Raw genomic sequence first — 15,967 nt, 5'->3', positions numbered from 1 at the left:
GACATTCATCCAGGCACTTCCTCCTATTTTTGACCTTTCTTTGTGAAAATGGCAAGGTCATTCCTAAGCTTAAATTGGCACCGATTCCCAGCCTCCCTCCCTCCCTTCTTTCCAGTTGCAAAGCTCCTAATAAAATCTGAGATTTCTGGCATTTTTGCTTTGGGTGATAACCACGCTGCGCAAAATCTACAGTTTATCCCTCTCCAACCCCATTCCCTGGCTTGTCCTATGTAAGGCCATTCCTATCGTTTTTCATGTGCAATGTACACCACGCAGCACGTATGTGTCCTGACCTGCCCACGGGTGTCCCTCGGTCAGATGCATGCACTATGTGATAAGGCACTGAAGAGACAGAAGTCACAATTCTCCCTGCTTTATCCAGAGTGCAGATACTACCCAGTGCTACAAGGACTACTGATACACACAACATGTACTTTTCACTGCTTACTAAAGCACTATACATATTTTTAATTGTGAAGTTTAAAACTTAACAGCATGTACAGCATGAATGCTTTCTTTTAACATCACAGTTTCCTTTTTTCCTTAAACCCATAAACTAAAAATGAATATACAGGCACAGAGACCAAAAGGGGCAGAGAGCCTCTCTTCTCCTATGTTCTCCATTTCTCTCAAGATGGTAATTTGTTCACGGTCACCGTAGTTTTCTGCTGGCAAAGAAAAAACAAAAAGGTATCTTTGCGTATACAAATGTTAAAACCAGCGTTTGCACATGTGCACGTGCCCACACACCCACGCCTGCACACGCACAAACTCACTCTTCCACACAAGCTCCAATTGAGCTCCCTGGGGATTGAAGTTTCTAAACATTCTCCAAGTAAGAAGAGTTTTCCTTTTAACTAAAGAACCCATCTGAAACCAAACAGTATGAAACTCCTATCTGTATCTCAAACAGGTCACGTAAATATTTCCATTGAGTTGGGCTGAAAGGTATAATTGAAGTACTGAAGTTTACCTTAACTGTTACAAAATGTACATACTCTTTACAGATCATTCAAAGAGAAGAGAATGATTACGTTTTTTTTTATTAAAGATGATATTTTACTCCAAAGTACTGAATATAGTATCTTTTTAATAGGTATAACATTCAAAAAGATTTAAGAAAGGATGAAAATTTAGTTTCCTATTTCACTTGGAAACAAACTTTTGTTGAACAATAGAAATGTACTAGTGTATTGTGAACAACCTATGCTCTATATTTACATATTGCTGGTACCTGTATGCATATTATTGCCCAATTTTTCAAGCTGTTTTTGCTGTGGTACGTGAGGCTGTATATGAAATTAACCCCATATGTTCAGAGGTGTATGTATGTACATACGCATCTTTACGGCTTACATTTTTTGCAGCGGAGGTCTGATTTAGCAATGAAACATGAATGGTAACCAAACATACAGATAGGAGTCTTCCATCCGAGGTTCAACTTGAATTTTTACACAGTGATTTGATAAATGTAAATCCACCCCTAAAAACATCCACTGAACACAGGTTTTCCTTCTAAACAGAGTATTTCTTTGGATACTAAATGTCACCGCCTTCAGTACTGCCTCCAGACAAACCACAACTTGTACGGGTTACCATTCAGCGTATTTGTGACCCCTACAAAAAATATAATTACATGTATCATGATAAAGCAATCTGTCATCTAAAAATCATCCTTATTATACACTATACAAGCTATTTTACAATCATTTAATAAATTGCTTTTAAAGCTGCAGTAGCCCTTCCCTTCTTTTCTCGGATCAGCGAATATACCGATTATACATATTTGAAACTATAACTAAATATAAAAATATATTAGGTTTTGTATTTTATCAGATGATTTTTCTCATTTCTATTACACAAATAATCTGGCCACTTTGAGTAAAAATCAAATTTTAGAGTGGCTTAGTAAATATTTAAATTTAGAGATACAGAAAATTGTTAAGGTGCACATAGAAAAGGCTACTACAGCTTCTAAACGTTTTAAAATATAGCTATCAATGGCAACAAGGAGAAATTCACAAGACCTATGGTAAATTTATGGCACGCTAGTAATTTGATATGAATGGATGCAGCCTTACAAAGACAAAGTTCGACGTACAACTCTAAGACCACGAAATCAGTAGCGGAGTTTTCCTGCTCTCCAGGAAAGAGGATGGACCAGTTCAGTGACAGGCGAAGATGTGAAAATGGGTCTCTAACCACGCGAGTTTGGAGTCTGTATATCCGGAGTTACAGTCGGTCGGCGCAGCTGCTCTGCTTTACTGCTGCATGAAGGTAAACATCTCACTGAAGAAAGTAGTTCTAGAATCGGTACAATAAAAACAGAACAAAACCAAACCACTGGGCATAATTACATGTCTGCCTCTTAAGTCACTGATATTTTTCCATATATACCTGTATGATGATAGGTTTAAGTGTATAGAAAATGTGAGTTTCTCCGCACAGAAGTAAACTTTTCTTAAGCTATGCATATTTTCCTGAAAATTTCCTGATGGGCAGTCAGGACTGATCTTCTTGGCATCAATGCAGCCCATGACTCTTATAGTTATGGCTGTTGCATTATATGCAAAAAATCAGGCTTTTTTTTTTTAATATATAAAATAACCTGCTCATTTACATCCAGTTAGGACTGGGTTAATTTTCTATGAATCTGCATATCCAACGCTTTTGCACATATACCAAAAGTATTTGTTTCATTCGCATCTATTTTAATTAGATTTGAGAGTGTTCTCCCACCCACCCTGGCCCTTAAAAAATGCCAAATTTTTATGGTCACCTTGACAGTTGAAAGCTATTAGGTTAGAAAAGCCCAACCCATTTTCACATGAATATACTCAAGGATTAATGTCTAGAGGTCATTTAGGAAAGCTACGAGCTGCCCCACCTTAAAAAACCAGCTGTACAATAGGCATCTTGAAGTATTACAAAAAAATTATGTAAGAAAAAATGAACAAGCCTAGTTCACGGTATATAAAGTTAAAGGAAATTGCTAAAACCAGACAGTAATAGCTATAAAAGGCACAACTTCCCTTTTCTGATATACACTTGTAAACTTTCTTCAGGTTACATGCATAAACCAAAATGCTACCTTAACTTTAAAAAAAAAAAAAAAAAGAAAATCCAAAACACTTTACTAAAAAAAAAAAAAAGCCTAGAAAATTGTCTCCAGCCAACTGCAGAAATTAATTAGCAGAATGTTCATAACACAGCCTCAGATCTTGTCACCGGTGGTTTTGATGCATCCATTGATGTTGCACAGGGGGAGAAATATAATTTCTGACAAATAAGATTTATTTTTCTTTTCTTTCTCCCCAATTACGTATCAAATGTGAGAAATCCGCTGCTTCTATAGCCTAAATCTTGGCCCTCTGTAAACCACATGTAGTGCATAATTACAAAAAGGAACACCGCTGCAAGGACAAAATTAACAAGTCTGATAGTTTTTTTCTTTACAAAAAAAGCAAAAAAAAGCTATCATTTGACGTTTTCTTAAGGCAACCCTTTTGTATTAAGGCAGTCACTTTTGATGAAATAAAAGCTTCTTGATATTTCCATTTGAGTATTTTGGTATCTGATTGCTGATGATTTCTGCCAACATTTCTGGGAACTCAATACTCGTGGATTTATCCAAAAATGTCTGGAAGCAAAAGCTCAGAAGATTTTCAACCACCTACGAGTGATAAAGCAAAGAATTACTTTCACACGAATGCATACAGAAGCACTATTAACCTACATCCTTCCTTCTTGCTATCTTCTGCCGATGCTGCACGGCACAGGCCAGCGTGGTATCTGTTCTGCCACATGCCCCGAGTACTGCCCACGCTTGCAGATAACACTTGCAGTGCAGGGCAGACAAGTTCACTTATCCTCAGCTTAACTACTAAGTCTTGTAAATGCCATTCTAATACAAAACAAGTGAATAGATCGTGCAAGGTCTTTACAAACACTGAAGACATTTAGTATCGATTCCCATTTTAACATATAAATGACATACATTTGGATATCTAAACATGATCTTTCCAGGCGTTAGGTAAACTAATAGGAAAAAAAATTGACGTCTTCAAATCTCCTTTACCTTATCCAGCTTAAACATTACTTGGATTACTTTGTACTATGCACAGTTCAGAGTACATGCTGCAAAAGGAAACAGCCTGAATTCTGAAATTCCTTGCAAAAGTAGACCGCTACTAAAATGGCACTAATGCATTATTTTAATGCAATTTCAAACACTTCCCTACATCCCTGAATAGTCTGCTTTGAGCTAATCCTGCTTTTAAACATTAACATAAACATCTCCCCTACTATTCCAAAGTAACTTAAAATTCCAGAGTTTCTCCATTTTAAAGCAACAACATTTTTAAAAACTACATTTTTAATTAAAGTTATATAAATTATAGAATTAATTGCCACAGAGTCCACCACAAAGGTGCTCTGGAAGCACAAAGTTCACCTCTTCCAATTAGGCTAGTTAGACATCAGGAGAGCATGACCACCTCCATCCTCCCAGTCCCCATATTTATCGTTTAAATGAAGCGTGTACAGGAGATTACTGCCATATACCCAGACTATTTATCCGGAACTTTTACAGCATTCATTTAAAAACTTACATCATGCATAGAGTCCAACAGTTTAGTCAGTTGATAAAATCGCTGCCAGTTCTGGCTCGAGTTCCCTTCTCTTTTCACTATGGCCTTTCCCAGCTCCTTAATGTATGTCATACGAATTTCTTCAAACAAAGATTGGCTCTTCAGGCCTTCCTTAGGAACTGCAACATTGATATGAACCTTTAAGATATATAATACCTATGAACTGCATCATTATTTAAGCTCTTTTACATTAGATACACAAAAATGACCAAACGAAAGAGGACTAAGTTTTCATTTACGAAATGAAATGGCAGCTGAGAGACGAAAAGAAGGCAACTGAGACAGATGACTTGTTGAACAAACAGCACAGGACTGCTGGCAAAGGAAAAATAGTAACAAAAAATAACCCAGGTAACCCAAAAACAAATAAAGGGAAGAGAACCAGAGCAGAGAGGTAGCACCACCAAGGCCTGGAACAGCCCTGACAAAGAACCACCAGGGCTGGGGATGCCTGTTCTCACCGTGTGGGAAGCTGTGGGAACCAAGGAGCGGGGACCAAGGAGTGTATTCAGTCAGATTCAAGCCAAGGCCAAGCCCCTGTGCCTACGTGCTCCTGCTATGCAGGTCTTTCTATAGGCAAGGACAAGTAAACTGCAAATGCATCAGGATGCATCAGGCGCAGGGACTCGAGTGGTCCTCAAAGTGCTGGCTTTGAAGCCTTTGATCACCTTGGTGAAGCGAATGAAAAGAGCTACAGGGAGAGGAGGAAACAGAGACAAAGCAGACTGAAAGGAAAAGAGGAGAAAAGAGTGGAAAGAGGCCACTAAAGCAGAATCCCTTCCTTAGAAAACATGACCCTCGCTGCACTGTCAGCATCTGTTCAACGTTACTCTGAAGTATTTTAACCGCCCGGTCTACACAGAAGATGACAACGTGTCACTGCCAACAGTTCCTTCACTAATTTATACAGAAAAGGTCTGCGAGGTACATCTGTTTATGAGCTGCGTGTCTACACCTGCACAGAATTCCTGTTTTACTCCTCCTCTTCTTCCTCTTCTCTTGGAAAACATACACGATAAACAAAAATCAAAATTGTGAACTCATGGATTAAAAAAACTATGCAAATTTCAGCTATTCAACTCCCAGAAGTGCCGCAGTGTACCACTTACACAACACGTGTACTTGAGAAGAAATGTGGGAACGTATTGTCCTTCAACGTAAATACAACAAAGAAGCCTTCTGCTGCTTAATGCCAACACTCGTCATACGTTACTTGTGAATGGGCTCAATTCTGCTAACGTAGCTCCCTTCCCACTTCTGACATGGAAATTCCTTTAAGGAAATTTCCACTTCCTGTAGGAAAGTTGGCCTACCTTACATCCAAAACACTTCAGGAATTTTTGGGAGGGATTTTAAAAACGGCTTTAAATCTTCCGTTCGAGCAAAGTTTCAAGCTCTTACAAAACCCACAGCAGCACTGTGGAAGTTTCTTTTCAAAAGAACCTTTGTCCCAGTTTTGGGCTTGGCACGCGGAGCTTGGCCGGGTCGCTGCCAGGCCGCCGAGGTGAACAGCCCGGGAGCATTGCTGCCGGCTCCAGCAGCACGGGGAGGTGCTAACATGGCACCTTGCTTCCACCCACACCACGCTGGTGCCCCGTTAGCACCCAGGGGTTCGCAGCACATACCGGGTCGGTTACAAGATCCTCCTGCTTTCAGGATGCTTTGTTTACAAGAATTAATGCTATTACTCCTTGTAAACATCCCTTATATGTTTCTGTAAACATAAACATTCCTTATAAAGACAAGGAACATTTGAGCCCTTGGTACTATTCAAGCGTCCAAAAAATGTTTACTTTTAATCATGTCGAAGTATTGTGCTGAAAAAATCTTCTCTTGCTTTGTTGCTTTTACTGGATACTTTCAAGGCACACTCCCATACCTGTCATTATATTCAAAAAATATATGAAAATTAAAAAAAAAATCTGTCTAACAGAAGAAGTGAAGGTTCCAAGAAAACTACAGTCCCTGCCTCAGATGAAGCTTTCTCAGCCCTCTGGGACTGAGGGCATCAGCACAACGGCTGACCAGTCCCCACGCAGTGCCGGCAGGCACATGGCTTCAGCTGTTTAGACGGACTGAACCGTGCAAGACACGGTCGTCGGCTCATGCCCACCCGTATGACACACACACGAGTCTCAGTACTGAAGTCTTTGGATTGCAGCTGAGCCAGGGTTAAAACTGAGGATCATCAGGGAGTCACAACAATACAGTGCATGAAGAGGAAAAAGAATCACCGGGTACTAATGAATATGGACACAAAGTAGAAATAACACTGTAAAATTATTTACATAGTGTTTCATATTAGAGCATTTCTGTATGGTCTAGGAAGGGACTATTTTGGCGCTCTACTTCGACCTCCCATGCAATACTGACAGAATTTTACTAAGGTGCGACTTGTTTGAACTCTAGCTCACCTGACTGAAAGGCATATAAAACCGTCATGCAGTACGTTACATAAATGGCTTAGGTATCTATCATAAATCCACCATTTACTTTTTAGATACAGATGCAAAGTTGCATTTAACAATTGTTGTAATAGAATACATAGTTGTATTTAACAATTTTTAAATACCTTCTGGGACAGTTCAGTAACTTTTTTGGGGAGGAATCTGCCTCACTGGATCAGAAATTGCTCACATTTATTTATTTATTAATGAGCACGAAGTCATAGCCTTGCCCACTTCTTTGCATCCCGAACTGCTCAGCTAGTCTGTGGTTGAGGCCTCTCTGTTGGAGTTGCAAAGTTTTGGATACAATCTGTAACATCTTAGCATGAATGTCTTGTCTTTGCTAAAAGCAGAACTTTCTTCAGTACCCCTGTAAGGTGAGGTGCCAAGCAGAACATTTGATTTTAATTTGCTATCAGATACCTGACATGGTATAAAACTACACACACACATTTCATGGCACTGGCAAGTGAAACTTACATTGTTCACATAGGTATTTAACTATTCACCTACTTGTAGAGAGGAGAAGCAACGTTTTCATACAGAGATACTCTTCATAGGAGACTTGAAGCCGTGATAGCTCTCGGGCGACCATAAGCATATGTTTGCATTGTTCGTACATACAGGGTAGATTCATTCTCTGCCTGAGAAATAAGCAGAAAAAATTAGTTCAGCATGTAGGCATCTGTACATTCTAAATCTAAGTTTCTCCATGCTTCATTCAAAAGCGGTGGGGGTTGCAGCTGCAGATGTCAAGCTAAGTACTTTTATCTGTCTTACAGCAAAAGAATCTCCAGTTTTCTCCGGGGAACTCTCATGAGTGAGAGGTGCCCCAGCCCCTCGAGCATCTCTGTGGTCCTCCTCTGGACCCAATCTAACAGATCAACATCCTTCAACATCTCCTATTCAATACTACAATCTAAACAAACAAAATTAAATCCAAGTGTAAGAGAAAAAATTGCTTTTAAAATTACACTATTTCCTCTAAAGCTGCTATCATTTTTCAGTTCTCCTTTCCTTAGCTCTGCAAGAGCTGATACATATAATAAAACACGTAACAACCTCACAAGCATTCTGGAAAGCATCTCAAGAAACCCTAAGTCAAAGCAAGAAACATGCACCTTTCTCAAGGTGCAAAAACCTAAGAATAATAGGAATTCAGAATGGCTTTCAACAAGAGAGAAATACAAACCATTTACAACATATTAAAACCAAGCACGAGTCTAGAATGCACCCATCATTTCCAAAGAAAGGCATACTGTTGAACAGCGCCTTCGGAAACGTGACAGGACTACGTGCAGCACTACCTCACGGACAAGCAGTGTCTATAGCTCCACACACGTATGCACATCCCTGACCCCAAACACCCGCGCCGTGTCAGGCTTCAACCACCAAGGAGGCACAGCGAGAGCACACAGCGCCCACAAGACAATGCATGAGGCAGGAGTAAATGCAAGGTGCTCAGTTGTAGGATGTCTCTCAGGGCACCTGACTCAAAGCCACGAGCTCACACCAGCTGGCTGTTTGGAAAAAATCTGCTAACCCCGTTGGGTTGTACCAAAGGGCATCTTACATATTTCCAGTTGGGTAATTCAAACACATTCCACGTCAGGGCTCAGCAGTTTTCCTCATGTAAAAGTATTACCATTTCTGGGCAAAAGGTTAAAATAAATATTTTGAAATGGGTCAGCCTGTCATTTATTTCCATCTGCTGTAAACATAATCATCGCTGCATGTCTGAGAATCTATACGACGACATTTTGGGCAGATTTTTGGTAATAACAAGACTATGCAAATGGCAGCCCTCAGAAAACGAGAGCAAAACACAGCACGCCTGCCTTCGGGTGGGTCTGGCTGCGGGGACAGCCCTCGGTGCTGCCGAGGCCTGGGAAGAGGCCTCAGAGACCCCCCTCAGCCCCCCGCACGCCCCCTGCCCAGGCCGCATCTGGCACAGAACCACACCGACTGCGTGGTGTTTGGGCAAAGCTCTGACCACCGCCAGCCCCGGTCACCCAGAGAGGCCGAGGTCTGAAAGCTGTACTCCAAAAACAAGCCCAGGAACCCCTGACGGAGGGAGCAGGGAACGTGCTGAGGCCTGGGGGGACACCAGACAACCTGCCAGGGAGAGAGCGCTGCCCCAGGTAGCGCAACGGGTCAACATTTTAGCAAGGCCTGCCATTCACATCAGTTGAGACTTGAGCAGCTGGCTCATGGCAGATCATCATTTCGGTAGGGATCCTGCCCCAGCGACTGCAAACCTAGGCTGATTTGAAACACTAATCTTTGAAACTATCTAATCTTCCCCTGCCTTTGTAAACAGAAAAGAACATGCAAGTCAGGCAGTAGGTTTAAGATGAATGAGACCCATGTAGTTTACACTTAACGTGCACATGCATGTGTGTGGGATGTGTGTTGATAAAAGCATGTGGTTTTCGACACTGCTGAGTCATTCAGTACAGCCCAGTCTATAGAGGAAAAAAAAAATCAGTAAATGAGCTGCTGGTATTCTGAAAATCAGACAATACGGATTTCACAGAATTAGTTACAAAAAGAATGTTCAAAAAATTCTGGGAATGAGAGAACTGATTAAACTTTGCTTATAAAACTGTAATTAATGGTTATTTTCTTTCTCTTTGAATAATGCAAATACAGGTATTTGCTATGGCATGTAATTTTGTAAGGACAAATGCAATCAAGTAGTTGACCTCAAATCTAGGAACAGCAAAGAGCTAAGATGACGCGTGATGTAAACATAATCAAATTCCTAAAACATGTAACTTTCAAAAACTTCTTTCTAAAGCTAGACCACAACGAAAAGATATTTGCTACTTGATGAACACAACTGTGCATTCCTCACTGTAATTACATGTACATGTGACACGAATGGAGGCTTTAAGCTGAGAGTCCTAGTGCCAACCGCAATGAAAGCGTGTTCTGAGTCACAGGTCACGGAAAACATTTACACAGAGCTACAAAATCGCAGGTTTTACAATCTCCAAATACTCAGTGATGGCCTGAAGCTTAGGATTTATTGAGCTGCCAAGCTTTTCAACAACTTGTATCAAGGTTTTACATATATAAAATATAATACATAATATATATAGATTGCCATCTTATATAGACACACCTCCTAAAAAACACTTTTCCTGTTTTTGAAACACGAAATGTGAGTTTACTGGCTATTCGCACACAAATGCATTGAAGCATATTGTTTCTACCCAGAAATGAAGTACAGAAATGCAAATTTAAACTATTTTCCAAAGTCTTAAGCTAACTTGAAATACATTTTTGCCCCTGCCTTAAGAGCCAAGTAACATTTTTCCCCACCTTACCTACTGGGAGAGGAAAACCTGTCAATGGCTGCTTTGCAGTGTTTTCCTTGTGCAGAGCACCAGCTGGGGAAGGAAATGCTGATTTTACAGCCCGGAGGCCTAAGGCGCACCTACGCGATTCAGCGGCAGCTTTTCTATTGACTGAAGTGGGAAGCGGAGGGAGCAGTCATTGCCACCCAACAGATTACAGCCCGGAAAGGAACACCAAATGCTCCCCGTTCTCCTGCCCTGGTTTACCAGCGCCAGCTCTTCAGCTCAGGCGCCCTTTATTCCATTCCCTCCCTCAGTGCTAACACTGGAACCGGCCGGGTCAGCCACTGCCACCCTCGCTGCCTCCTCAGATGAGCAGCTGCGAGTTGGAGTTAAGGAAAGAGGGAGGCTTTCATCTCAAGACTCTGATTAACTGGAATAGTGACGACTTCAGAAAGATCAGAGGAAGGACGGATGACAAACTGACATATTCTTGCAGAAATGAGAGCTGCATCATCAGAGGCTCATCTTTTCTGTTTTTTTACTTTGTTAGTTTTACAAACATTTCACTGTACCGGTGCAGCATAAGTGCATGAAATGGAACCACTGCTACCTACATATACGGTGAACCTTTCTGCACACAGCAAATGCTATAGGAATTATTTTTGGGGTGAAATGCAGGCTAAATATATTAAAATGGTAATTACAGATTTAAATATGCATAATTCCATATACTCAGTGAGATATTTATTAGTTATAGCATAATGTGATTTTTTTTTGCAGTGTGAACTCAAATTATTCAACAATTAAAAACCCATTCATGACAACATTTGTCACTATTGTGCAAGGCTGAAATGATGCAGGTCTGCATGAGGCCTCGGGTCACGCCTGGAAGTTGCTGCCAACTTCTCAGCTTCTTTATACTTCCATTTAAGAAAAAGAAGTACATCAATTTTAAGGCTGAAGCTACAGACCACCTCTTGGGAATTACTCTATTCAAATAAAATACAAATACAGACATCATTTTGTTCTAACCCTCAACTGAAACAATGCTTTGAAACTGGAATTAATAGATATAAAGCCAGAACAAATCCTTAGTTACAAATAAAAATGCAGAAGTGTCATTTGCAGATCTTGAAAATTACAAGTTTGAACAACTTATACTTCTTTATCTGCATGCGGAAATCTGAAGCTACTGAGCACGAAGCAAAGGTCTGACGCAGACAGCTTCAGTTAACTGTGAAAATGACCATGATACTAATTTTCAGGCAAAAAAAGAGAAGATTCTGACGCATCTGCTACACACAACACCTATGCCTAACTGTATTTATTACAATCAAGCTTTAAAAGGAGAACTTGTTTCCCAATTATTTCAGGCAATTCACTACAATACTGTTAAATATTACAATTGCTTTTAGCTTTTATCAAATAATAGAGCTGTTTTGACTTTTAGAGGATGCTGCTTTGCCTATTTAAGTTAAGATGCTCAATGGGTTTTAACAAACATGGAATCCTTACATCAAATGGCACTATCTTATTTCTCTACCTTGGACCTGCTTCTAGAATATCTGAAGTGTTTAGTTAAGTAAGAGCTTGGAGGTTTGGAGGGCAGCAGGGGGGTGGGTTGGGTGAAAAATGACTGTGATGCATCTCAGAAAACAGCACTGAGTAAATTCCTGTGTGGTTTTTAGGAAATGTTATGTACCAAAGTACTATTTTTTCAATGATGTATTAAGCAGAAAGAGCGGACATACCTGCTCTCTGTGTTGGTTTTTTCTTGCTGTACATGATGTCTCTCTTGCCCTACCCAACGTTTTAGATTTTAGCATCAGTAATGCTTCCCCAAAGGCACTACCCTTCTGGATTTCCCAGAGGTACCGTGCTTCTCCAACTTCTTGTAACTCATGCAGTGTTTTTATGTATTATTCATTAATTGTCATGTTTAACTCAGAGGTGGCTGTATTTTATTGATGAGTAGTACATAAAAAGTTACGACCAGAGAGAGTTTTATGGGCAACCTGTAGCACACTGGAGGAAGAGTTAGAAGAAACTGCAGTTCTCTTAGTCAACATATTTTATTGAAAACAAGTGTCATTTTAATAAACAGTTCATGTACCAGAACTATAATTCAACTAAATTTGAGAATTAACACTGACTATAATAGGATTATCCTTGCCTTTTTTTTTTTTTTTTTTTAAGAGTATTGGCACATACTTAAATGTAAAGCTCTGTGGTTTTGACCAACTGATAAAACCACAGGAGATCTCTGACTTGTAGCAAATTAGATGCTATCATGCTTATTAGTGAGAATATTAGTTATTTTAATTAGTTCCACCACGTGGAAGCTACTTTATTTCAGAGACATATTCTACTAACTTGATCAAAATAAGTACACAGATGGGCATACATTGGCCCCCCACCTTTTTTTTTTTTTAATATAATTATTGTAAGGAAAATATTAAAGCTTGTAAATATTTATCCAGGCTTATATATGAAAAAGACATTAAAGTGAATAAATGAAAACAAAAAAATAGTCTGAAATAAATTACTAATCACAAAGAAAATGCAAAGATTACTTTCTTCTTTTTCTTTTAAATGGAAAAAAGATTTGGGAGATCAGGCACTGAAGTACAATAGGAACAAAAATATTATGACTACTGCCTCAAAACATGCCAAAGGGACTAGCATTACCTGCAAAGACAGGAAAATTGAGACATGAATAACACCTTGTCACCTGCATCTCTCTTCAAATTACTGTCAGTGAAATTGTCATGGTGATGAAGTTTTGTGATTGTATGAGTCAAAGGTCCTGCGTAGTTGTATTTAATAGTTTGTCCCCACAAATGGGCAATATCATTTCATGAAAAAAGAATGGCAAATCCATAGTGATAGCATCATATTAATTGGAAGCAGCAGACGGGCAAACTAGAATTTGAATGGCACTGACCAGCAACCTCTAAGATCTACATCTACAAAATAGTTTCAGCAATTAGTTCGGAGTACAGACTAAATGTCTCAACAGACTTTATAGATACTGCTAGCATCACTGGAATTGCAAGACCTAAAGACCACTTGGAAAGTTTATTACAAACTGCTCAGACAGACTTCTACCTGTTAAAGAAACTGCTGTTTAAAAAAAAATGAGTCAAAGGACACAATTGCTGAAATGGCTTCAAAACAAAAACACAGCAAGAAAGTCCATCAGGACCAATGCCAGAGCACGTCCTAATAGGAGAGGGTTTGAGACAGTATTCGGTCTAGAGACTGAAAGACGTAACCTAACCTGATCTGCTGCTACACCTTTGGAAAGTAATATAACTACGCATATTTCTGCACAAAGTGTTTATACCCACTGCAACTCAGATTAAGCCTTCTGTCCGTCACCTCCATGGTCCTGAATTCCCTCTTTCAGTCCTCTACAACACAGAATTACCAAACAACCCCACTTTGAAAAATACAAGGAAGACAACGCTCCGCGTGAGAAAAAAAGATACCCAAGTATTCTAGCAAATTCATTTTTTCTTGAAGACTGCTACCAAAGTTCAAAAACAACAAAAATAAAACACGCAAGTTTTTCCATTTGCAACCTGGTCTTTTTAGTCAGATTTTAAGCAGGCTCAGATATAAATGTTTAACTGTTCAATAATTCAGTGGAACTAAAAGGACCGTACTATTACTTTTATACAACAAACACACAGAACATTATACAATTTGCTGAACTTATCTCTCCAACCCAGATAAATGTTCGGCTTCAACTTTGTTGGCTCGACTGAAATGAATGACTGTAACGAATGGTGCAGAGACAGTCACAATATGGAACATTTCAGTACAAACATCTCCCACAAAAACTTCTGTATACAAATACACTTAATATCTAAAAGACTGCTCTTTCATTTGACCTATTTAAAAACTAAGCAATCTGCTGTAAGAAAAACAATGCTGAAAATGACAAATTGATTTGTGATCTCTGCAAGAGCTGGCTACCCAGTGATTCACCTCTCATGTACCAAACACAGAAAGACTGCGTGGATTCTAGTACTCCCCGGTAAACGTAGAAAAATGACTCATGTCTCACTTACTCATTAATAATCAGATCTGGTGCAAAGCACAAGAGATTTCCATTTGATTGTTTGTATGATCTCCATCCTAAAGCAAAAGCCATTAGGAACATCCATGAGTACTGCAGAAGGGTCATTTGGTCATCCAGATGTAGATTTCTGAAACCTGAAAAAAAAAATTGAGGTGTGACAGTATTGGTAGCAAAAAAGAAAAAACAAAAAACTCAAACATAAATAACTCTGAAAAGGATGATGCTTATCATCAGTATGACTTCTGTACTACCAATGCAGATTCCTACTTTTAAAAGTGCATTTGATAATGATTTCTGTAAATGTGATGATAGTACCTGAAACAACAAGAAAATTGCTTGCCACGTTCCAACTACCTGATTCAGCCAAGTATTTCTGTATTTTAGATTACATTTTTGGTGGAAGAAAAAAAAATAGAACAAAAGAGGTTTCTTATGTGAAAGTCTTGTTGAAGGAAAAAAATGCACTTTAAAAGGGGGTGCAAACACCATTTTCCAACTACCAAGGTTACATTCAAATATTTGCACATGTAGAAATTAAGCATTGCAACCCCAGGACTCAGATTACAGCTTCTGGGCAATATGACTACATGTGAACCTTGAGAGGTTTGAACAGAACGCTTCAGCACAACTCAGGCTCGAGCTTGTTTACATGTAACTGCTGACCATGCACAACAAACATAACACAAAATAACAGGTAAAAGAAAGTAACAGGAAGAGTTAACTCTTGAACCTTACATTATAAATTATACCGGCATCTACATCTATACATCTTCAAAGTAAATTCTCAGCATCCCATCTACCAAAATGCACGCACACTGAAAGTACTGGATTCTTTCAACCATGTTGTTAGCTACTTTCTGGATGGAGAGAGTACTGGATGGATGATTTTGATTGGTACTACAGGTGCTAGAATGGGACGTAATATTAAAAAAAAGAAAAATCAGAATATGTTGACGTGCTTATGTGAGACAGATGGTCAAAGACAGATTACAGAAGACAAAAATATCTAATATTCACTGCAATTCATTTGGCAATCTTGTAGAATTAATGGTAAAAGTTGTTTTTTTTTTAGTTTTTGAGAGTAGTGCACGAAATAACGAATGGTTTAACTTTAATTTTTGTTCTTATTCAACAACAGTTGTACATTGAGCTTACAAAATATATATCACATTAGAAGCAGTTAATGATGGTAGCTAATCTTGTGAAAATACATAGAATGAATAGAGCCAATTAAGATAATGAGTAAGTGTGTAAAATCTGAAAATTAGTCCCTTAAAAAGGCTTAAAAACGTAGGCAGGTTTCCTTTTGCAATGTTAGTTCCTATCAGATTGCGCCTACATTTAACGAGAAAATATTGTGCCACAGTGAATCACTACTAAAGTCTGAACTCAAGTTGATTTTATTTTATTGCATTAGGCATCTGACATCTAAAGAGCTCATTACAGTGCTGTTTCGTGAATATGTTTAAGTAGATAGCA

At 39.1% G+C, this 15,967-nt stretch overlaps 1 protein-coding gene across 4 annotated transcripts in view; it reads right to left on the bottom strand.

The window, feature by feature from the left end:
* Positions 1-431: 431 nt before the first annotated feature.
* NR3C1 (nuclear receptor subfamily 3 group C member 1) overlaps positions 432-15,967 on the bottom strand; it is a 66,353-nt gene continuing 50,817 nt past the window's right edge. For all 4 annotated transcript variants that reach the window (XM_080555348.1, XM_080555346.1, XM_080555345.1 and 1 more), the window contains 4 exons: positions 14,478-14,622; positions 7,610-7,740; positions 4,611-4,768; positions 432-3,673 (listed from right to left, as the gene is read on the bottom strand). In XM_080555348.1, coding sequence (XP_080411474.1) covers positions 3,521-3,673; positions 4,611-4,768; positions 7,610-7,740; positions 14,478-14,622 — 587 coding nt within the window. In that variant the 3' untranslated portion in view covers positions 432-3,520. The remainder of the gene's footprint in view (positions 3,674-4,610; positions 4,769-7,609; positions 7,741-14,477; positions 14,623-15,967) is intronic.

The sequence above is a fragment of the Anser brachyrhynchus genome (genome assembly GCF_964034855.1).
Source record: "Anser brachyrhynchus genome assembly, chromosome: 14".
Taxonomy (NCBI): Eukaryota; Metazoa; Chordata; class Aves; order Anseriformes; family Anatidae; genus Anser; species Anser brachyrhynchus.
The sequence above is the reverse complement of the archived record's forward strand: the minus strand, read 5'-3'. Positions and strand labels throughout refer to the sequence as shown.